The 25,504-nt window shown below is 44.5% G+C and overlaps 1 protein-coding gene across 2 annotated transcripts in view; it reads right to left on the reverse strand.

Moving 5' to 3' along the window:
• LOC115467087 (24-hydroxycholesterol 7-alpha-hydroxylase) overlaps positions 1-25,504 on the reverse strand; it is a 306,871-nt gene that overhangs the window by 54,924 nt on the left and 226,443 nt on the right. For both annotated transcript variants that reach the window (XM_030198776.1, XM_030198775.1), the window contains exon 9: positions 18,919-19,014. In XM_030198776.1, coding sequence (XP_030054636.1) covers positions 18,919-19,014 — 96 coding nt within the window. The remainder of the gene's footprint in view (positions 1-18,918; positions 19,015-25,504) is intronic.

The raw sequence follows: 25,504 nt of genomic DNA on the forward strand, positions 1-25,504 counted from the left end.
TAGCAAGATTTGTTCTTACCACCCAGTTAATGCCACAATTGCAGTAGGTGCAAAGGCTGTGTGGTAAATGCAGGGGGCGTGCCCTACATCTGCCCTGCATTTAGCACAAAGGGCACACAGTTAACCCATGGCCTCTGCGTTACTTGCCTGGGCCAACAGCGTGGGCAATCTGCGCTATCTGCCCAGGCATGTAACGTATGGCTGGGTATTAACAAACAGCATGACAGGTACCAGAGATGCCACTACTATTCCCAGTCCTCCACATAACACAGTACCCCTATTTACATCCCAATACAATGCAGCACCCTGATCCACCCCCTGACTTAAACCCCGACATCCCTGTTCATAATGGGGATGCTGACATAACAAGAGGGTCCCTTCACAAAATCCTATCCCTTGGACCTAAAAACCATGCACACCCTTCTCCTATTCCCTTGATTCCCGCCGAGGTGCTTAACCGGGAGCTGCATGGTGCCAGTGATCCTCCTCTGCTGTCACTCGGTTGACACTCATATCCAAAATGGTGCCAATGACCTCTACCAGTAGCCTTGTGGTATTTCCATGGGCAGAGATTTGTGAAGGGGGCAGCCTTGTTGTGTTGACACCCTCATTATGAATAGGGGTGGGACAGATATCAGGGGGTTTCAAGGTGTTGAATGGTGGTGTCAGGTTGTGGATTGGGATGCTGTGTTGTGTTGGGGGGGGGGGTGTCAGGGACCTCGTCAGAGAGAGCACCGGCAGTGACAGCGTGCTGAGCTACCCAACTGCTGGTTGCGCAGCTATGCTTACTGCCTCCTTTTGAGGTGGTATTACGTTTGGCTGCACTATCACCAGTTGAAATAGCCAGCACATAATAAAGATCTGTGCTCTTGCTGTCATAACAAGCCATACTTCTGCTTGCCCCTGTCCCACCCAGGCCCAGCCCACTCCCACATTAGGCACCTATTGCCAGGTTTTTAAGACAACGGCTCCCATTTCAGCATAGTAGACAGTAGCATGTACCTTCGCTACTATCTACTATGCTGAATGCGCAGCTTAGTAGAAAGGTGCCTAAGTTAATTGCTTCACTTCTTGTTTTGTGAGGGAGTCTATCCAGCTTATTTTCAAAAGAGAAAGACGCCTATATTTCGACCCAAATCGGGAGATGGGCGTCTTTCTCCCGTGGGCGAACAAATCGGTGTAATCGAAAGCCGATTTTGGTCGTCTTCAACTGCACTCTGTCGCAGGAACGAACAAAGTTGATGGGGGCATGTCGGAGGTGTAGCGAAGGCAGGACTGGGGCGTGGTTATCGGCCGAGGAGAGATGGGCGTCTTTAGCTGATAATCGAAACAAGAAGGGCGTTTTTAATGAGAATTTGGTTCGCTTTATTTGGACCCTTTTTTTTCAGGTCCAAGTCCCAAAAAAGTGCCCCAACTGACCAGATGACCACCGAAGGGAATCGGGAATCATCTCCCCTGACTCCTCCAGTGGTCACTAACCCCCTCCCACCAAAAAAAACCCCCACTTTACAAACTTTTTTTCCCAGCCTGTATGCTAGCCTCAAATGCCATACTCACCTCCATGACAGCAAAATGTGTTCTATCCTCTGACAGCCTTTCCCTGGTTCTGATGCGGGTCTCGGGTGAGTGTGACACCTTTTCTGTTAAGGGCACTGCAGAGTCACATCAGCAATGCATTGTGGTGGGTGTAGGGTATTGGGCTCCGTGATTCCACTAGCTTGTGTTACATGCTCACGATGTTGGTAATTGGTAGGCTCTACTCCCATGGTGCTTTTCCCTCTGCTTACTGGGTCAGAGTGTGCCCTGTTTTGTTTCCAGTAGTCCATGAGGTAGTGGCCATTTTTTAAAGACAGTTTTAGATACCGTTCATGTGTTAGCCACGTTAGTTCTTACCTTGAATGTTGCTGAAAGAGGGCATTGTACACCATTCTGCCAGCTCTGACCTACTGCTCATCTCAGTACCAGGGAGACTCTTTGCCAGTGGGGCACAACCTCTGATCTGCAGTTAACTGTGAGTAAACGTGCTTATTCAAATAAAGGACGTTTTCGGAGACATTAGTCTTCAGGTGTCAACTGGTGTGCCAAGATTATTCAGCAGCAACAAGTCCTAGAGGCCTCCGTGTACGCAGGTCCCTGGAGCACTTTTAGTGGGTACCGCAGTGCACTTCAGGCAGGTGGACCCAGGCCCATCCCCCCTACCTGTAACACTTGTGCTGGTAAATGGGAGGCCTCCAAAACCCACTGTACCCACATGTAGGTGCCCCCTTCAACCCTAAGAGCTATGGTAGTGTTGTACATTTGTGGGTAGTGGGTTTTGGGGGAGGGGGGTTGGGGGCTCAGCACCCGTGGTAAGGGACCTATGCATGTGGGAGCATTGTCTGAAATCCACCGCACTGACCTCTAGGGTGTCCAGTTGGTGTCCTGGCATGTCAGGGGGGCGAATGTACTACGAATCCTGGACCCTCCCACGACCAAATGGCTTGGACTGGGATGTTTCTGAGCTGGGCGTTTTTAGTTTCCATTATCGCTAAAAAAAACAAATGCCCAGCTCGGAAACGACTAAATCCATGGCATTTTGGTCCGTACAAACCGTATTTTCGAAGCGGAAGATGGACGCCCATTTTTTTTGAAAATACGGTCTGTCCCACCCCTTCGCGTACCCGTTCTCGGACATAGACGCCCATGGAGATGGGCGTTCGCGTTCGATTATGCCCCTCCACAGGTCCCTGCCACGTCCAAGGGGGAAGTGATACAGGAGGGGTAGAACCAGGAGGGCAGAGTCCAGGAAGTAGAAAAGCTCAGGTCACAGCTAGGTTAGAGAGGCCCAGAGGGAAGCAATGATGCCCGACTGCATCTGCCTCCATCACAGATCTGTGAACTGCAACTGTGACAGTCAGGTTATTTATTTATTCATTGCATTTGTATCTCACATTTTCCCACCTATTTTTAGGCTCAGTGTGGCTTACATTGTTCCACCATGGCTAACGCCATACCAGAGTAAAAGATACAATTAGTAATTACATAAGAATATGGGTAACATAATGGAATAAAGCATCAGGTATAGTTATGCCAAGTTCGACTTGGATCCTTGTAAACTGGTATCTTTGACCTGGCCGGACACAGGCCAGCCTATGTTAACTGACAAAGAGTATAATGATAACTCTGGTGAGCCAGAATAGAGCCCAGTAGTAAATGCCATTTGAGGAGAGACAGTGGTGCATGCTGTGGCCCTGCAGGAGCAGGCCATGAAAGGACATTGTTATATACAAGAATTAGTTTTGTCTTTGCATTTCTTCCGCTACCTGTGAATTAAACAGGACCCCTACTTGACACCTTAAATAAATATCATTTCGTTTAATTGTGTGGCTCCAGGGCTCACCCTCGTTCATGATGCTACACTCCTATACCATAGAATTTTAAGCCATGATCCTTTCAATCATGCAATGGGTAGTATATCAAGCGCTTGTAATAAATAAATAAATACATACATAGAATAAATCATAGATATCATATAGAAATATCCCCAGATCTGGAGGGAGGGGAGAGGAATTAGATTTAGCTCATACCTTTCTCAGTAATTCAATGGAGTTAGGTACTGTAGGTCATTTTCCTGTCCCCAGATGATTACAATTTAAGTTTGTACCTGAAGCAATAGAGGGTTAAATGCTTGCCCAATATCACAAGCAGCAGCAGTGGGATTTGAACTGGGCTTCCCTGTTTCTCATCTCAGTGTTTTAACCGCTAGGCTACTCCTCAGTACTTTACAGAGTGACAAAGTTGATTCTCAGTCCTTCTGTTGATAGAATATAACAGGATAAATGTATCAATATTATAACGAAGGTACTCTAATGTTTATTCTCAATCATTTGAATTGGTCCACAGTGCTAAAACCCATCTATTCAATCTAACAGCTGACATTGAGGATAAATCCTATTTAGGGTCCCAAAATTGTTAACAGGCATTTGTAATCTGTTTCAAAGTGGATTTCCAACCATACGTATTATCTAAAAGAATATCACTTCAAAAGAAAACTGCATCTTTCTACTCAAGCTCATAACTCTTTTTTTTTTCATTAGAAAAGATGGATAATACATAACTCAATGGGCTACTAGACCCATTTGTGAGCTGCTGTGGCAACACCACTTCTACCCCTGCAAAAACTTATTGGCTTACCAACTAGAAACATCATCGAATCATCAAGAACATTTCTAAACCTGCATTACCCAAACTGTAAAGGACTAAAATACAAATCAACATATGCATCCAGCTCTGGAACACTTTACCTAGAAACATTAGAACTGTGACAACCCATCTAAAATTTCGAAAAGACCTCAAGACTCACTTCTTCTGGAAAGCCTAACCAGCAGACTCGAACTAATTCATGAAGAATGCATCACATCTTTCGATCTAACAAATGAACAATACCCCTTTCACATAATCCTATTACTTCAAACTGTATGAATTTTACCACTCCAGTTATAATTAAGTGTACTTCTACCCTTATCCTGCTCTGTATTGCTAACTAGCAGGCAGATGATCAAAAGCAAACTCCGGATCTAGAGGCTGCTAGCGCCATACTAGCGCCGGCGTTTGCTACCGCCCCATGATCAGAACCCTGGAGCGCGTGAAACAACGTGCTCAAGAGCTCTTTACGCAAGTAGCATGCTAATGCGTACTAAACAGGGTTTAGCGCATTCATCGCCAATGATCAGCGGTCAGCAGGACATCAGACTCAGAAACCTGAAAGGAAGGAAGGAAGACTTTAGCTGGCGGGGGATGGGGTTCCCCGCCAGCACAGGTAGGCGACGGCGAGCGAGCGGGCAGTGGGGTCGAGAGGGTCATCGAGAGGGTCGGCAGCGGGGGGGGGGGGTGTCAGCGATGATGATGGCGGCGGCGGCGGGGGGTGGGTGTCGGAAATGATGATGGCGGCGCCGGGGGGGCTAAAATGTGCCCCCTCACCTCGGCTCTGGCCCCCCCCTACCGCTGAAGGTCAGATACGCCTCTGAGCTGGAGACTGGGACAACAACAACCCTGGAGTCATGGCCTTTTTGGGCGTGAGGGCACAATGATGTCAAATAGCAGGTCACTCTTTCCTCTCTGAGGCTGACTATCTTCTTCTCAATTCACCAGTTCTCTGTTCCAGACTATTCAGTGCCAAAGTGAAGGCTTCAAGGATGGTTCAGTTAGAACCACAGAAGGTGCATAGTGTTGGCATCATCACCTGCTTGAGATGCCAAGTGGATCCTTCTGTGTAAACTTCATCTCAGTGAAGTGAAGACATAAGTACGTAAGTATTGCCACGCTGGGACAGACCAAAGGTCCATCAAGCCCAGCAACCTGTTTCCAACAGTGGCCAATCCAGGTCACAAATACCTGGCAAGATCCCAAAAAAGTTCAATCCATTTTATACTGCTTATCCAGAAATAAGCAGTGGATTTTCCCCAAGTCAATTTAATAATGGTTTATGGACTTTTCCTTTAGCAAGCCATCCAGACCTTTTTTTTAAACCCTGCTAAGCTAACCGCCTTTACCACAGGTCCTATTGAGTAAACAAAATGAAAGTATTATCATGGAAATTATCACTACTGCTTCTCAGAACTGATCTCACATCCAGACAGAACTGTAGCCTCTGCCACTTATTCTCCCAATCTCCTCACACTTCAGTTCTGCTCTTGGGTTGCTGGACTGAAGGAAAATGATGCCAAGCCTTTGATGCTTTTGTTAGATGTTCAGGCCTAGTACTCTTGGATTATCTTAATGGTAAGAACTGGAAGACTCCCTGCTGTTGGACCTCTGCCTTGATTTCAGTATGAGGATGACTGTGGCTCCTTTGGCATCACTAGTGGATGGTGCAGTTACTGAGTCTTTTGGTGACTGAGGAGTTCCTTGGATTCTGACTTGACAATGATGTTGATTAATCTTAATCTCCGAAGCTTGATGACCCCGAGTGACATCTTGCAGCAGAGATCACACAGAGGCACCGTGCTCTATGCCTATGCAGCACATGCAAATCTCATGAAGGTCAGTATCAGAAGTCTTGATATTGTGGCAAGGTTAAAGCTGCTGGATATCTGACTTTCTTTCCATTGTGTTAAAACAGATGTTGTGAAATGAATTGACAATCAGGCCCGCTCAGTTGTCCTGACAGGATGTGCGCTTTGGCATCTTTCTGCCACGGCTCAGTTGAGCCTCCACAATGTGCAGCGTTTCAGTAGCCAGCAGCGCTCCAGTCCTACTCCCGCTCCCTACTACACTTAACTTTTTTTTTTCTTATGTCGGGTCCCCTTTCCTGATCTAGACCTGGCCAGTCTAGCGCTGCACTCCCACCACGCTACTCACTATGAGGTCTGACTCTATCTTCACTCTGGACACTGCTGCTTTGCCTTGCTCCCCCCACCTCCGTGTGCACGCTGGCGCCACAGTGCACTGCAGACCTGGGAAGCTGTGAAACCTGTACTCGTCCTTTCAGCACAGTGCAGAATCTGCTTAGGTAACTATTTAGTAAATCAGGAAAATTCCTTTGAAAACTGCCTTAATTTCTGCCTCGGAGTGCCTCCGCTTTCTCTTTATCCTTTCAGAGGCACTTCTATATTGCTTCTTTCATTTGAAAAGCGACCTGGTGCTTAAATTAGTGTTGCTGTGGCTCCTTTATTGTGCCCTAGCTTGAGCAATATCAGCCTTTTCTTGACCCTCCCCCTCCTCGGCCACCCTCAGCACTGCCCTGTGGCCCCAGGCCAGAACAGGCATAGGAGCCAGCACACACAGAATTGAGCACAGTGCTCGAGTCTGCACTGCCTGCCACCACATGCAAGCCAGCTGTCCTCCAGGTAAAATAAATAAAATGTTTTAATTTTAATGTGTGTGTACAGTGTAATGTTGGCTGGTGGTGGCTTCCTGGTGGGGGTAGGCTGTTCACTGCCTAGGGCAAAAAAAGGTATGTGTAATCATTAATATACCTTTTTTTTCCTAGGCAGTGAAGAGTCCAAAATATACCTTTATTTTGCCCTAGACAGTGAAGAGCCCACCCCCCACCCAGAAACCCACCAACAATAAATTTTAGTAGTGACCAGGTTAACATTTTTAAAAGGTTGTAAATGTTGGTGGGTTTTTGGGTGAGGTTGGTCTCTGCATTGCCCAGGTTAAAAAAAAATGTTCTAAATTTAACGTAGGCAGGTCTCTGGTTGGAGGTGAGCTCTGCAGGGACCAGGACATTAAAAAAAATATATATTTAGTGCTGGTGTCCTTTGGGGTAGGGGGAGGAGATGACAGACCATGGGGGATGGCTAGGGGGTAGGACAGGGCTGACACTAGGCTACAGGGAGGTATGGGAGAGGGGGTAAGGTAGGGCTGATGCCTAGCTATGGGATGGATGGTGGGGATGGCCTGATACTGGGCTATGGGGATGGTTGGGGAGGAGAGGGTAAGATACAGAAGGGAAAGGCTGATGCTAGCTAAGGATGGACTTATGTCTGGTCAAGTTTGATATGGCATAACATAACTATATTTAAAAATATTGTTTTTTTCCATTAAATATGTTTGGGGTTTATGTTGATGCAGGGCAGCTGTTGGGCAGAGAAATCCATCTTCAAGTGCATTCTAAGGCATTATTTTGTAGTATGCCAAGAAACACTAGTCATGCTTATATACATAGAGCCCACCCATGTTAGCTCTGGGCCCACCCAAAATGTCAGGTCTGGCTACGCCACTGGGCAAGACTGCAATCAGACTGAGCAAGGAAATAAAACAACCAGTGTCCAAAAATGTTAATTTTAAAAGAAAGAAAAACTTAGAAAGTGCCACAAAAGACAGAAGAAGAAATAGATGATTGAAGAGCCCAATCATGATAAAATAATTTTCTCTGAAGAAGAGCAATGGAGAAATGTGCCTGCTTTTGATACAACCAGAGAGGAATTGAGGGAGCTCTGTGGGGTTGCTTGTGCATAGAAAAAAATACATGTCCCAGAAAACCTACCTAGGCTTTAACCCCCAACAGAAAGTAGAGCAAGTAGAGTTTCCACGTTCTCTTCAATAAAAGCTGATGGACTGGCATTACCACCAGATCCCTAGGTACACAGAGGTACTAAAGGAGGCCTAATAACAATGACCTGATCTTATTCTCAACTTCCAGTGCTATTGAAGGACATCACCTACTTTTGTGGTTGGCTATCTTACTTGTCAGTGGAGAACATCTGTCTGTACTTCCCCCATTATTCCATTTTTTCCGGGGAGGAAGGGAGAAAACATCTGTGATTGCTCATCCTTTATTCCTTATTGGTACAACCCTTTTCTCTGAAATAACATCTCCTACAGAAAAAGCTGATTTCTTGGAAGAACAGAACACTTGCTAGGACTCACTTCATTTTCTTTTTATAATCATCCTAAATGACTTTTACCTTTACAAATAAACACTTGTAGATTTTTAAGAGAGTATCAGACTGCAGGTTAGAACAACAGGCTGAGCATCATGGAAACCAGGGTTTGAACCTTGCTTCTCCCATTGCTGCTCCTTGTGACAATGGGCAAATCATGTTACCTTCCATTGCTTCAGGTACAGCTTAGTTTGTGAGCCCACTTGGGCAGGGAAATAATTTGTGTAATTTACCTTGAACTCAGATTCGGAAAAGGCAAGTAATTAAACCTCAAATCTTCTAAATTAATAATACCACCATCGAAGTGGGTAGTTTTCAAGCCATTTCTGCACCCAGAATAGCCCTTTACCCACAGAATTAGAAATTTAGTGGTCAATATTCAAAGGGGTTTAACAAGTGCGAGTTAATGAAGCAAGGCTTATGAATACCAAAGAGCAGTGGTGCCCAAACCTGGTCCTGGAGACACCCCAGCCAGTCAGGTTTTCAGGATAACTACAATACATATTCAAGAAAGATTTGCATGCAGTGGAGTCCCATTCCCTTTCCTTTTCCTTAGCCGGCTAGTGGTGATATTCAGTCAGCTAACTGGCCAAGTAAGCTGATAAAGTTAGGACAGCAAATACACTGTCCTAACTTTATCTGCTGAGTTAACCAGGCACCAGTCTGAATATTGGCCAATGCCCAGTTAACTTCCAGGTTGCTACACTAACCTGAATATTCAATGCCAGAGGCAGGACATGGCCTAGCATTGAATATCTGGGGTTAATTCAGCTCACAGCTTACAAGCCGCTTACTGAATGGGCTGAATATCAGGTCCCTGCCTAATATATGGGAAAAGTTACACATGTAATTGAGAGCAAGATTCTCATGTCCATGCATACTTTTGAAAATTCAAGCACATGCAAATCTACCTCAAAAAGATTGTGCAGCATATAGCAGGTATAAAAAGTGTGCAGTTTCCTTGAGATAATTTTCAAAATCAAAAGTACAGGCACACATTTGCTTTGAAAATCAAGCAGAATCCAGATTCCAGAGTGAAAAATATGTACACATTTTTCAGTAAAAGGAAGCAGATATAAAATTACCCCCTAAATAATGGAAAGTATGTTACAGTCCTCGGGGCAGCTGATCTACTGTAATGCAGCAGCTGCACATTCATTGCTTATGACAAAATGTAGAGATTTCTTTGTAATTGTAAAGCATTTTCTATGAGGCTCAGCCAGCAGGATTTGTTGATTTGTCTATGATAGTGGCTTGGCTCCCTAGATGTGCAGGATATAAGATTTTATTTTTTTAAAAAGCCTTAATTTGTTCCTGTCCACAGCAACAAATATTAATTGGCAGTACATATAGCACCAGTTGACCTGGTGACCTCACAGCTAGTCAGTTTTTGAGAATGTCTAACCCCCCCCCCCCCCCCAAGCGGGATTTAAAAAGGTTTGGATAGCTTCCTAAAAGGAAAGTCTGTGAGTCATTATTAAAATGACTTGGGGGAAATCCAGTGCTTATTTCTAGGACTTTGCAGAAGAATCAGACTGGATAACCTGGGATACAGGGAGCTAGCCAATGAGTGCTCACTGAACAGGAAGTGGAAGAGACAGGAATCAGTCTGAAGAGAAGTCACCAAAGCAGGATTCCAAGAGAGAAAATATAAGCAGTAGCCACATTCCAGCAAATTAGATAAATAGCTAGATAAAGATGGAGAAATTATGAGCACAATTTATGCATTATAGAATGGGTTAAAAGGTCAGAGATTGATGAGCCTGCATAATCTCTGGAATTTATGATACCCTTAGGGGGCAGGCAAGTGGGCCTGGGAAGGACAGCAAAAGAATGTTGTTTTAACAGCTTAAAAGAACCAGACCCTGGAAATCAGATAAGCTATGAGAGGGACAGTTTTGCAGAGAAAGAATCATTGTCTGAAACAAACAATATAAGCTGCCATCTCAGAACAGTACTTCGGAGATGCAGACAGAAAAACATCTTGTTATGTTACTGTATTAATCTCTCATGAGAAACTATTGTATTTGTAATTGGTAAGTAAATAAAAAAAGAATATACTTTCTCATATGCTTGTAGTTTTGGTCTCTTTTACTCCTCCCAGTTGAGAATGGCTGGTTCATGCTAATTGGGAAGGGATACAGGCAGCCTAAAAACAAAGGCTGGAAAAATATCTATATCTGTTTATCTATCTGTAATAGCTTAGATAGTACCATAGGCAGGAAAAAGATAGCACAAGCAGGAAGTATAGGCCAGAGGCAGGAATTGCCTATTGGGACCATATTGATATGTATGTAAGATTCTCCAATCTGATTAGAAGCATTTATTGGGGAAGGAGGGTTTGCAAAAGAAAACGGGAAAGTTGTGCATGCCTCAGAGCAGGTGTGACTTTGTGCAGGATTTTTCAGGGGGTGGAGTATTAATTTTATATTGTACTTTATGCACTTACATTCCTTTTATCTTTTTATAAAATACATGTAATATATGCATATATGCCTGGATTCTATATATGGTGCCCAGATTTGGGCCTGAGTCTCATATATGAGTGCAACTTAATTGTCTAATGAGTTGTTAACTATCAATAATTGGATGCTAACAACCAATTATTGCCTACCTGACATGAATTAGCACTAATTAGGATTTGCAAGTGCATATATCTGCACTATGGTTGTGTGCAGAACTTGGGCACTGAGATTTCCACTACGTTTCAGCAGGCATAGGTCTGGCGCCCAGAGTTGGGCGCAGGAGCTGATGCTCAGCACTGTTCTATAAAGGAATATAACATTTAGTGCCGATCTCTTCCAGCTCCCATTTTTGTGCCTCTTTTATAGAATTCCCCCAATACTATATTTGCTGCACAAATTAGGCAGACATAAAATTCCTCTCAATGATTTTGCATGAGATAAATTAGCAAACACTGGAAACCCAGTAGAGACAAATTTATCTCATTGTATTAAGTACGTAAGTATTCCCATACTGGGACAGACCGAAGGTCCATCAAACCCAGCATCCTGTTTCCAACAGTGGCCAATCCAAGTCACAAGTACCTGGCAAGATCCCAAAACAATACAATACATTTTATGCTCCTTATACCAGAAATAAGCAGTGGATTTTCCTAAGTCCATGTTAAAGAATCTAAAATAACACCGAAATAATACATCTCCCTTACAACTGGTAGTACTGTATCTTCAAATAAAAAAAATGGAAGGAAAGTCAGACAATTAGAGGCCAAATGTAAAAACAGTATTAGCGTTTTGAGAACATTTAAGCAAAGTCTATTTACGGTTAACCATGACTTCACTAGTTTTAAACCTATCATTTAAAAATGTATCACTTGAATAGCTGATCTTGCTATAAGACACGAAACTCTGAAAATCATCAGCATATAGGCAAATTTTCACACCTAAACATTCTAACAACCTACAAATTGGAACCAAATAGATGTTAAACAAGATAGCAGAGGGTGGAGAACCTTGAGGTACTCTGGAAAAGAGAATCACACGGGACAAAGTTTGTCCACATCCCCACCCTGTCCCCGTGAACTGTGTCCCCCGTCCACAGACACCTCAAACAGTTGATTTTATATTTAAATCTTTTTATTACAGTATTAAAATTAACAAATATTCTGAACTGTCATTAATAAAGCAAAAATTGAAGATACATCCCCCATCTTCCCTCCCTCCTCTCCTTTCACAAATGATCCCCTCCCCTACACTCCCTCTCTGCCCCACTACTACAAGAAACACCCTTGCATTCAATATATTCCAACTTACAGCATGTGGCCTTTTTTTTCTTTCACCGATTGAACATTCACATCTTACAATAGGAAAACTTTTGTCTTCCAGCACTGACAATCTAATAGCACTGTTACTCGAGCCCTGTGTCTGAACAGTAATCACCTGTGCAACTTCATTAGTCTTATGCACCAATTTATTTACCACTTTAATAAGAGAAAGATTGAAATTCTGGACTGCATCCAATAACCACTCACAGTCATAGTGGTAAGTCTCTGAACACCCTACTGTATCTGGAGTCTATGATCTAGTTTTCCACCCAAAAGCCCAGAACTCACAGTTTGCTGCACTACTGGAGCTTCCAGGCTTGACACCACTATTATAGATTCAACTGTGGGCATTCCTTCTTGGATTTGGGCTAGTGCTGAGTTTCCTACTACTGCAAGCATTGGAACCAATGCATCGCTGCTACCACTTCCAGATCCCAGGGGTGGGGGTGCTCTCAAATTAGAGTTTAATGATGTCCCATTCATGTTGCACTCCAACTCTCCAACTGATGAAACCACTGAAGCAGGAATTCCTCCCAAGGTGGAGGAAGTCCTGAATGCAACCACTGTTGCCTGTCTCAATGTTAAAGGCTAGCCACATTCAGAGGGAGAAAGCTCTGGTTTCTCCTCCCTCTTCTTTCTCATTGAAATGAAGAGCCCTCAATATTGGAGCAAATAGAGATCACTGGGCTCCTGTTAAACTGTCTCCAACAGACACCATCTTGGTGGCTACAATAATGTCATGGGATATGAGGAGGTACATAGAAGTCAGGATCCATTCATGTTGGTCACTTATCCCTTTTGCAGCAAACTAAATATTATGCCCTTTGTTTACATAAGTACATATAAGTATTGCCATACTGGGAAAGACCAAAGGTCCATTGAGCCCAGCATCCTGTTTCCAACAGTGACCAATCCAGGTCACAATTACCCGGCAAGATCCCAAAAATGTACAAAACATTTTATACAGCTTATCCCAGAAATAGTGGATTTTCCCCAAGTCCATTTAATAATGGTCTATGAACTTTTCCTTTAGGAAGCCGTCCAAATCTTTTTTAAACTCCGCTAAGCTAACCGCCTTTACCACATTCTCTGGCAACGAATTCCAGAGTTTAATTACACGTTGAGTGAAGAAAAATTTTCTCCGATTCGTTTTAAATTTACTACATTGTAGCTTCATCACATGCCCCCTAGTCCTAGTATTTTTGGAAAGCGTGAACAGACGCTTCACATCTACTCGTTCAACTCCACTCATTATTTTATAGACCTCCCCTCAGCCGCCTTTTCTCCAAGCTGAAGAGCCCTAGCCGCTTTAGCCTTTCCTCATAGGGAAGTCATTCCATCCCCTTTATCATTTTCGTCGCCCTTCTCTGCACCTTTTCTAATTCCACTATATCTTTTTTGAGATGCAGCGACCAGAATTGAACATAATATTCGAGGTGCGGTCACACCATGGAGCGATACAAAGGCATTACAATATCCTCAATTTTGTTTTCCATTCCTTTCCTAATAATATCTAACATTCTATTTGCTTTCTTAGCCGCAGCAGCACACTGAGCAGAAGGTTTCAATGTATCATCTTTCTTGTTCCGTGACTCCTAATGTGGAACCTTGCATGACGTAGCTATAATTTGGGTTCCTCTTTCCCACATGCATCACTTTGCACTTGCTCACATTAAACGTCATCTGCCATTTAGATGCCCAGTCTCCGAGTCTCGTAAGGTCCTCTTGTAATTTTTCACAATCCTCCCGCGATTTAACGACTTTGAATAACTTTGTGTCATCAGCAAATTTAATTACCATACTAGTTACTCCCATCTCTAGGTCATTTATAAATATGTTAAAAAGCACTGGTCCCAGCACAGACCACTGGGGAACCCCACTAACTACCCTTCTCCATTGAGAATACTGACCATTTAACCCTACTCTCTGTTTTCTATCTTTTAACCAGTTTTTAATCCACAATAGAACACTACCTCCTATCCCATGACTCTCCAATTTCCTCTGGAGTCTTTCATGAGGTACTTTGTCAAACACCTTTTGAAAATCAAGATACACAATATCAACTGGCTCACCTTTATCCACATGTTTGTTCACCCCTTCAAAGAAATGTAGTAGATTGGTGAGGCAAGATTTCCCTTCACTAAATACATGTTGGCTTTGTCTCAATATATGCTCTGTAATTTTGTTCTTAATAATAGTCTCTACCATTTTGCCCAGCACCGATGTCAGACTCACCAGTCTATAATTTCCCGGATCTCCTCTGGAACCTTTTTAAAAATCGGCGTTACATTGGCCACCCTCCAATCTTCCGGTACCACGGTCGATTTTAAGGATACATTACAAATTTCTAACAATAGCTCTGCTGAGCTGTCGTACTGTGACTTCCACTCCTGCGACAATAGGAATTGGGGATAAAACAGAGGAAGACTCAAGAGAGGTCAATGAAGGGTCCTCTCTCTTAGTAGTGATGTCACACTGTGGTGGGCATGTATCGTATGCATGCCTGCCCTGCAAGCTAATAGTACTGCAGCCTGGAGGAGACAAACTGAACAGCCGACTAGTACTAGCAGCAACAAATTGAGCAGAACAGACGGTAAAAAGGTAGGCATTCATTTTAACTTAGGTGCAGGGGTTATTACCGCTCCTGCGGGGTGGGGAAATAGCCTCTGTTTACACCCACAGTAAAGCTTTGAAATTTTCTGCCATGCCTGTGGTTTTTCTGTGGATTACCGCGGTTTACCACATTTACCCACTCCCATGTCATTCTCTACCCTGCAACAAAACTTAAAGGGTTGAGTATGTGTTTACATGTCAAGTGGTGCTTAGATGGTAACTCTGGCTATATTGACTAAGACCGGTGCTGGGCTGGCTTGTACAGTCAAAGTCCCAAAAATGACAAGACGTTCAGTAGGCTGGAGTGACCTTTGACAGCAACTCCAATAGTTGGAACATAAGAACAGAGCTGGGCAGACTTCTATGGTCTATGTCCCAGAGACAACAAAGGAAGACCATGATCAAGTATATAATATCACGTTAATTTAATCTTCAATTGATAATGACTGTGACTGTTGGGCAGACTGGATGGACCATTCAGGTCATTATCTCTAGTCACTTATGTTCATCCAATTCGACACATCTGATCCCAAATGAACCTGAAACTGTCAGTCTTGCAAAAATGAAGTAACCCAATTTAAAATTTCTGCTGAAATTCCAAAATATTCTAACCACATCAACAAAACTGTAAGGGTGTCAAGTACAAGAGGATCTTCGTCTCATCTTTCCGCTATTGGAGTCCTAAGCACTGGAATTCTCTCCCGCAACACCTTAAAACTCAAGCGGACCACGCCCTCTTCAAGAAGTTGTTGAAGACCTACTTCTTTGCCAAGACCTACTCCTCACTTTATACCGCTGCTTGATGCACCCTCCCTGGCTCCTACCCTGCTAGTTCACCCTGTTAGATGCTTCTCCCCCTGCATACTCCTTGTATATTGTTCTAAGTTTTCCTATTCTGTATTTTATTTAATGTTTGTAAGCCACATTGTGCCTGCATGAGTGGGAAAATGTGGGATATAAGTGAACAATAAATAAATAAATAAAAGGGAATGATTAATTGTGTCACAAAAGGGACATTTTCGAAAGGGACGTCCAAGTTTTGATGAGGACATCCTCGCAAAACGTCCCCATCTAGGGGCAAGGAAACCCATTATTTTCAAAACAAGATGCACGTCCATCTTTTGTTTCGATAATACGGTCATGGACGTCCAAATCCTGAAGTTTGGCCGTCCTTAGAGATGGTCATCCCCAGATTTGGTCATTTCTGATTTTCGGCGATAATCGAATCCAAGGACGTCCATGTCAGAAACATAGTACATAAGTACATAAGTAATGCCACACTGGGAAAAGACCAAGGGTCCATCAAGCCCAGCATCCTGTCCACGACAGCGGCCAATCCAGGCCAAGGGCACCTGGGAAGCTTCCCAAACGTACAAACATTCTATACATGTTATTCCTGGAATTGTGGATTTTTCCCAAGTCCATTTAGTAGTGGTTTATGGACTTGTCCTTTAGGAAACCGTCTAACCCCTTTTTAAACTCTGCCAAGCTAACTGCCTTCACCACGTTCTCTGGCAACAAATTCCAGAGTTTAATTATGCGTTGGGTGAAGAAAAACTTTCCCCGATTTGTTTTAAATTTACTACACTGTAGTTTCATCGCATGCCCCCTAGTCCTAGTATTTTTGGAAAGCGTGAACAGACGCTTCACATCCACCTGAAAGCGTGAACAGACGCTTCACATCCACCTGTTCCACTCCACTCATTATTTTATATACCTCTATCATGTCTCCCCTCAGCTGTCTTTTCTCCAAGCTGAAAAGCCCTAGCCTCCTTAGTCTTTCTTCATAGGGAAGTCGTCCCATCCCCGCTATCATTTTAGTCGCCCTTTGCTGCACCTTTTCCAATTCTACTATATCTTTCTTGAGATGCGGCGACCAGAATTGAACACAATACTCAAGGTGCGGTCGCACCATAGAGCGATACAACGGCATTATAACATCCTCACACCTGTTTTCCATACATTTCCTAATAATACCCAACATTCTATTCACTTTCCTAGCCGCAGCAGCACACTGAGCAGAAGGTTTCAGAGTATTATAGGCGACGACACCCAGATCCCTTTAGTCGTGGAAGGAGCCAGCATTTGTCGTGCACTGGTCCCCCTGACATGCCAGGACACCAACCGGGCACCCTAGGGGGCACTGCAGTGGACTTCATAAATTGCTCCCAGGTACATAGCTCCCTTACCTTGTGTGCTGAGCCCCCCAAAACCCACTACCCACAACTGTACACCACTACCATAGCCCTTACAGGTGAAGGGGGGCACCAAGATGTGGGTACTGTGGGTTTTGGTGGGCTCACTGTTTCTTCCACAGACATAACAGGTAGGGGGTGGGCCTGGGTCCACCTGCCTGAAGTGCATTGCACCCACTTAAACTGTTCCAGGGACCTGCATACTGTTGTGATGGACCTGAGTATGACATCTGAGGCTGGCATAGAGGCTGGCAATCAATATTTTTAAAGATGTTTTATGAGGGTGGGAGGGGGTTAGTGACCACTGGAGGAGTAAGGGGAGGTCATCCACAGAGAATATCTCTACGGACACCTGCACTAAGTGCCTCACAGACCCTTTTACAAAGCTGCAGTAAGCACTGACATGTGCTTACTGCAGTAAAAAGTGGCTTACCACAGGGATATGTACGTGCTACCCATGCGCTAAAAACAAAATTTCTTTTTTAGCACAGGGGGCAGGTCTGGGAGCAGAGAGTGGGCATGTTCTGCACTAATCAGCATGTGAACATTGCCGCATGCTAACCGAGTAGCACAGGTTTAGCACGTGAGTCTCTACTGCCTACAAAATACATGGTAGCAGGGCTCACACGCTAATGCGAAAATTGGCTCTTTTACCCCAGCAATAAAAGTTGCCTTAGTATGCAGGAATGACCCATCTAAGGGTGTGCTAAGGCCACTTTATATCGCTGTTTGGTAAAAGGGCCCCTTCAGTGTTGTGCTTATGGAAAGAATCCAAACTGAACCTGATCCAATGCTCCAGTTCTGTCAATGAATTCCTGTATCTGGAAAAAAAAGCCAATTTTTCAGTTACTTTTGCCAAAAAGATAAAGAACTTGAATGGTAATTGTCTGATTCAAAGAATCTAATTTATCATTTTTCAGCAAAGGAGTAACTGCAGTTTGTTTCAAGCACAAAGGAACAATTCCAGAAAAAGACTCATTTGGCAAAGAAAGCAGACATTTATTTACCTAAAGATTTCAATACAGGTGTAGAACAAATAATTAAAGCATTTGAAGAATTGTTCAAAGTTTCAATCTCATCAGTTGCCTGGTTATCTGATACTGCAGCAAAGGTGAAACTCAAAAGATGCAACAATTTTATGTGTATTGGATCCATATGTGTAGGGGGGGCCTGTGAGAAGCGCTCAGGAGTCTGGAGTTAACAACTGAATTTTTTCTGAATTTAACAAATTTTTGCATTAACGTCCATAAGCTACGAAGATGGCTAACATGTCTGGACCCTTTTGAAAGTTTCAAAAACGTATCTACAGATCTCCAATCTTCCCTCTTGTGTAAGCCTTCCCCTGCCTGCTTCCAGTGTAACTAGCAGCAAGCAGTGCTCAGCCTTTTTTTTGACCACCACCAGTATTATGCCCTGATAATGCCGGGTCATGTTTGGACACTGGCACTGAATATCCAGTTATATGCAGCTGACTGTCAGCACTTAACTGCCTAAGTTAAACCAGACAAAGATAAGATTGAGTTTTATGCACTCTGATTTGTCCAGCTATCACTTATACAGTTAAGGGCTGAATATCGTCACAACCACATAAGTACCGACTCTGCTTCTGGACCGCCCACAAAATCGCAGGCTATGACTTTTAACGGTTAGTGCAGATATTCAGTGGCAATAACTGTTTTAAGTGCAACTGAATGCCAGCAGATAGCTCCATACGAGCCTCTCCTGCCTAGTTAAATCACTTTGAATATTGAACCCTATGATTTTACCAACTTATGAATTCTCAAATACTCACATCCTCAGGTACGTAATTCCACCAATGAGCAACAACACTCTTGTCCATCACTCTTTTGGCCCTCACGGAACACGACACCAGCATCATATTTCACTTAATTTTGGAAAGGACAACAGAGCATTAACTCCCAAGAGGGAAAACAATTGTGCTGGTAGGGGAACTTACCGGTTTAAACACTTCAGGTTCGGGAAAATATTTTGGATTCCTATGCATCCAAAAAGGAGACATCATCAATACGTCACCAGGAGGAATTGTATAATTCTGAAAAGGGAGGAAAAGTATAACCAGTATAAATATAAAATTGGAACAATGCTTAAATAATTTAACAAGTACTCATCAATAGTCAGCCAGAAGAAAGTCATCATTTTTTAAACACCAACTGCCATGGACTGAATTAGGCCCCCAAATTCAAGTCACTATCTGGGTATTAAGAACATAAGAAGATATTGCATTCAGATCTGGTTGCTGTATCTCAAAACAGATATACAGGAATTAGAAAAGGTTCAAAGAAAAGTGACCAAAATGATACAGGGGATGAAACTCCTCTCATATGATGAAAGGCTAAAGAGGTTAGGGTTCTTGGAAGGGAGGATGATGTCATGAACCAAGATGGATGCCCAAGCTTTTAGCTCCGGATGCTGTACTCTAAATCATCGGCTTATCCCAGCCATCCTGCGACATTTGGTGTTTTCGTTCATCTATCCTGACCTAGCTCTGAGTTCTGTGGACATCTGGGAGAAAATGTCACAACCTCAGAGATCCAGTCTCAAGGAATTTGCCTATCAACCACAGTCACAACCTCCCATCATGACAACAGCAAAGATGGCACCTGTGCATGGTGGCCACTGACCTCTGCCAGCACAGAATGTTGCAGGTGAGCAGGAGCACTTGACTTTCTCAATTGATAACCCATAGCCGCTGACCGAGTTCTGGGAACTCTTTCATGAAATCAAACGACACATAAGATGGTGCGGGAAGAGCTCTCCATGCTGGCGGTGGATCAAAGTGGGGAGATTAGCAAGTTAGGCCGGAGGGTGGAGGACTCGGAAATGAGACTGGAGGAGTATCAAGAGGCCATTCTTACCTTGGAAACATCATTTACAATACATTAAACCAAACACCTCCTACTGATGGGCAAGGTGCAGGACTTGGAAAATCGGAGTTGTGCTAACATTCGAATTTGTGGTGTTCCGGAAACGGCGGATTATAATAATTGTGAATCGGTGGTCCAGAGAGTTGCTAACATACTTTATCAGATATAGATCAGACTATACCCTCAGAGCATATCAAGCTTGGCAGGGCACATCGAGTCATCAATCGCCCATTGGCAAATCTCCTATGAGATATCATTATCTGCTTCACAAACTATAAAACCAAAGAAGCGGTGCTGCATAAGGCCCAAGCACATTGGCCTCTTAAAGCATAATATTCTTAAAGCTTTAATATGCAAGAAGTGTAACCTCGGCACATCAGCACACCCAGAAGTCTCTTTTCCTTTTCTAAAACTTACTTTATTGAATACATGTAGATAATTTACTCACAGTTAGCAGATATTCAGACGTTCATGCCCCAAGGCAAGAGACTTTGTAGTTCTGAGAGCTGTATCGGAGGATGAAGATGGAAATCTGAAGACAGAAGGATTGTTGCAGAGATAGGAGGGTGACTAAATAGATGAAAGCAGTTCAAAGATGGGGTCCTGGGTTTGTGCAATATCTTGTGAGAAAGAATGAACGAGGTGATAAGATGAGTTTTCTTCAGGGGAGCAGAAGGACAAGTGCTGTGGTGGCAAGATGGAGAATATCCTTCATGGAGACAGGGAGATCTGGAAAAGCCCCACACAAGCTTAGGGAGGGGGAAGTAAAGGGACCAATAGGGACAGAAATTGCTATCAGGTAGTCCTCAATTGGAGAGAAAGGTCATACCCTAGCTGACCCATCAGGACAGAGATAGTAGAAATAGTCAGGAAATAACAGTGGGTAAACAAAGGAATCAAGCTCGGCAGAGAAAGGGAGGAGGCCTTTGCAGGTGAATAGGCCACTAACAATTAACTTTATACAACAAGCAGGGGTGGCTGCGGTCCATGTGGGACTACATTACACACAATGCATTGCTCAAATACCTTTGTAGGGAGTGATGGCAGCAGTGAAATCCATAGAAGTGAGAACAACAGGAAAGACATGAACACATTTTAGGACACTATAAAACTAGTGTAAGGCTGCTGGGGGCAGAACACGCATATCTCCATTATTTGGGACACTTACTTCATTGAGATTTACCAGGACCTAGCAGCGCTGACTCTTCGCCATCGGAATGAACTGTGGCCTTTGACCAAATACTTAAGGGACAAGGGCCTCAAATATAGTTGGCAACATCTGTTTGCAACAGTATTTTACCTAGAGGGGAAACTGCATGTCCTGAAAACCTTGGCAAAAGCCCAACCTCTGTTCCCGGATTTGGAGCCCCAGACCTTCTCATCTTCATTAGCTAAAACCCTGCATACTGGCGCCCTGAAACCCCACACCTTGCGACCCAAATGGCAACGGGTCACTCAGGGCAAGGAACGACTAGCCTGCCAGGAATCGAGCTCCTTTTTCACCACTGCTACGAGAAAGTGAAGCGTCCCAGGTACCCTTTTTGGTTTCACTTGCACAACTTACAACGAGTATGTTGCTTTCAACTATCATGTTTGGTGAATTCCGGAGACCCCTGCAGACCCTTGGATCTCCCAATTACAGGATTTTACTGTTTTCTGGTTAAAGTGTTACGGGTTAGCTTTACCATGGCTAGGTGCTTATATACTACAAGAAATTTGGGATAACCTGGTGCAATACTATCTTTAATTGTATTGTAGGGATTGTGAAATATTTCCTCTTCTCCCTTATGTCCATGCCTTCTCAGGCATACCTTTCTGTCTTCATTGGCAGGTTTTTCATGAGTGGGAGAAGATTTGGATGGGTGGGAAGTGGGGGAGGATGCGAGGGGGAATAAACTCTTACTGCTATTGGGTCAATTTGAATCACAAGACATTGTTTGTGAGGCTTTCATATATGCTGTGGGAGGTTGGGCACGGGTATCCATTCTGACTATGTCTAAGAATCCCAACTGCAATTGACATTGTAAGGGGTTTGAGAGAAGACTGCTTCAAGGAGAGCAAAGGCAGAGACAGGAGGGAAGTGTGTTTGGGAGGAAGAGCAGATTTCATTCACAGGTTCCTTATAGACATGGAATTCGACCTCTTGTGGCCAAAAGGCCGACCAGAATACTAACTGAGGATAAGGACTACCATTTCCACAACCCCCCCAGACCTGGTGCAGGACTCACAGGAAATAGAGGGGGAGGGGCAAGTCTGGGAGATGGTTTCTGATCAGGGAAATGGGGAGCAGCTGGGAGAACCCTGTGGGGAGGAGGAGGATATGGAATGGGATAAAAAGGGGGCAGGGGAGGAGATGGAGGAGGAGCGCATGGAGGTGTCAGCATTAGCACAGACTGCAGATGGCAAGGTGAGAGGTTTCCTGGCTACAGTATTACCCCAACTGTTTAAAATTGGAGAAATAAAGCTGAGGCAGTTGGGGAGGAACCTGTGGAGGAAAGTAACTCATCCAATTAGTTGTGCACAGAGGGGAGTGCCTTGCAATTAAAGTCTCCGTGGAAGAGGAGGTTGAAGCTATGTTGATAGAATGAACTGTTTGTGAGAAGAGAAAGTAGCCAGTAAACTACCTGGAAAAGGAAGGTAGTGACAAGAGAAACTGGACTGTGATTAGAATGTCTTGAGAAAGGAACTTGAACGATATTGTCAAGGTGGAGTAAAATGTGAGAAACCTGAGATGAAGAACTGTTCTGTGATAAGGAGGTTGGAACAGGAATAAGTCTGTGTAACTAAGCCTGTGTAAATAAAAACTCTTAACCTATAAAAGTATCAGTGTGGCTGCACGTTTGTTGAACTACTGCCCTAAGGACGGCTTGAGTAATGGTTACCTGAAGAGGCTGCAGAAGCTGGAGTTTGTAAGGACCAGCACGTAGTTCAAAGGACTGGGCCTACATTAAATCCTGCAGACTAAGCAGGGTTGACCCTGGCTGGAGAGTGGAAGAGGGACCAAAGTGGAGGCACTGTGGGATCTCTTTGAAGTCCCACTGGAGAAAAGTGTGAACCCTGTCAAGCTCCAGTAAGCATATACCGAACCTGGGGCAGGGTAATGTGAAGGAGGTCTCTTCTTCAGGCAGAATAAGCTGGTCAAAGAGCAGCACTTGGGTCTGGTATTCTTTGTTTTTCAGGTGATCATGGATGTCAGAGGTTATGGATCCTAAGGAGCTGAATTCATTTATGGCGCACCAATTCCAGAAACAGCAGGAGATGGCCCAGAAATTTCTGGAGGACTCTTTGGCAGCGTCTTGGGCACAACAACAGCCCCTTCTTGATTTGGTACAAGAGATGATGCGGACCGGAGTTATACCAAGGAGAGGAGTACCAGTGGAAGAGGAGGCGGGACCAGGAGTGGCCCGTGGACCCAGAGAGCCAGGGACGGTGAATTGGCTTCCTTGGGGTAAATTAGCGCCAGGGGATGACATTGAGGACTATCTGGGAACCTTTGAAAGGGTGGCAATGGCTGCTGCCTGGCCCCAGGAGCAGTGGACGATCCGGCTGGCCCCTGCGTTATCTGGGGAAGCCCTGGCTGCTTTTAGGAGTTTATCACCTGCAGAGGTCGCTGACTATGCGCGCCTGAAAAGTGCTATTTTGGACCGTTATGGTTTATGTAAACAAACCTATCGGCGGCGGTCCTGGAGTTGGAGGTGGTCAGAGGGGGACACTCTGAGAGCCCTCACAGAGAAACTTATGGACCTAGCTACTAAATGGCTGGAACCGGACAAAAGGTCAGTGTTGCAAGTTATGCAGGAACTGGTATTAGAGCAATTCCTAGAAGCTCTGCCGGACTTAATAAAAGTGGACTTGGTGAGGAGAGGGTGTGACACTTTAGAAGTGGCAGTGAAGGGTATGGAATGTTACCTGGAATCCCAGTACTCAGGGAGGGGGAGGCAGACCTCCCAAGTATCAAAGAGCAAGTCTCTTAGGGGCTCTCAGGGGTACAAGGAAGGCGCAGGCAGTGAGGAGAGACAGTGCTACCATTGTGGGCGACAGGGGCATCTGAGAAGGGACTGTATGTTAAGTTGGGGTTGACTTCACACTCTGCCCTGCAGCCCGGGTCTCGATTCACTCAATGGGTGGAGATTAGAGGGGTCCCGGTGGAGGGGCTCTTAGACTCTGGGGCGGACCAGACCATGTGTGCTCAATCCTTGTGGGACCAAATTGGTGGGAGGACAAGAGGGGAGAATAAGTCAGTCTCAATACAATGCATACATGGGGCCACTTCTCGATACCCAGTTCACTTAGTAGAGATTAAAGGCCCCGTTGGTACTCATGAGGTATGGATGGCGGTGCTCCCATGACTTCCCCAAGAACTGATTCTAGGAATGGATTGGGCTCCTTTTGCACAGTATATTGGGAGTAGACAAGGGTTGGTGAGCACTCGAGCACAGGAGAAGCTAGCAGAGGTATCAGGAAGGCCCTTGTCCAGTGGTGTGCTGGTAAATTTTTAACAGGCTCTCTTCCCGGTCCACCTTGGCGCCCCCCCCCCCCCCCGGTCCACCACTGCGCCCTCCCAAAATTGCAGAGCTGGGTATAGCCGGTGGGGGGAATCCATTACTCTCTCCAGGAAAAAAAAAAATTAAATGATCCCAGGTTCCAAACTAATTCATGTTTAATATGGGATAAAATGCCATAAATAAGTAAATAAATATAAACTTTTAACGTTCAGCACCTGAATCTCAAAGTGGACATATTCCAAACACTATAATGAAAATAAAATTATTTTTTCTACCTTTGTTGTCTGGTGACTTTGTTTCTCTGATCATGCTGGCCCAGTATCTGATTCTGCTGCTCTCTATCTGTTCCCTTGACTCTGTTTCCAGGGCTTCCTTTCCATTTATTTCTTTTCTTTCCTCCTTTCTTGTTCATTTCTGGTCCTCCGCAGACTTGACTGTACAGTGGATCCAGATTCTGCCTATTTTCTCCATCCATGTGCAGTTTCTCTCCTCACTTCCTTTCCCCTCATCTAATCTCCTTCCTCTATCTTCCCTCCATGTCCAGCATTTCTTCTCTCTCCCTTCCCTCCCCTCCATACATGTCCAGAATTTCTCTTGCCCTCCCCTCTATCCATGTCCTGAAACTCTCCTCTCTCCCCTGCCCCCCTCTATCCATCCATACCCAGCAATTCTCCTCTCTCCCCTGCCCCTCTACCCATCCATGCCCAACAATTCTCTTCTCTCCCCTGCCCCCCTCTATCCATTCATGCCCAGCAATTCTCTTCTCTCTCCTGCCCTCCATGCCCAGCAATTGTCTTCTCTCCCCTGCCCCCCTCTACCCATCCATGCCCAGCAATTCTCTGCCCTCCCCTCCCGCTCCCATCCATGTCCAACAATTTTCCGTTGCCCCCATCTTCCCCTCCCATTCCCATCCATCTTTTTTTATTACCTCCGTTGAAGCGCCGCGTTATTTAAAGCCCTGCTGCCCGTCTCTAGCCTTCCCTGTTTGCTTCTGATGAGTTTGTGCCCTTCGTCCTGCCTTCTGACGTATGACATCAGAAGGCGGGACTAAGGGCACAAACTCATCAGAAGCAAACAGTGAAGGCTAGAGACGGGCAGCAGGGCTTTAAATAATGCGGCGCTTCAACGAAGGTAATAAAAAAAGATGGATGGG

Source organism: Microcaecilia unicolor, chromosome 3, assembly GCF_901765095.1.
Source record: "Microcaecilia unicolor chromosome 3, aMicUni1.1, whole genome shotgun sequence".
NCBI classification, from domain to species: domain Eukaryota; kingdom Metazoa; phylum Chordata; class Amphibia; order Gymnophiona; family Siphonopidae; genus Microcaecilia; species Microcaecilia unicolor.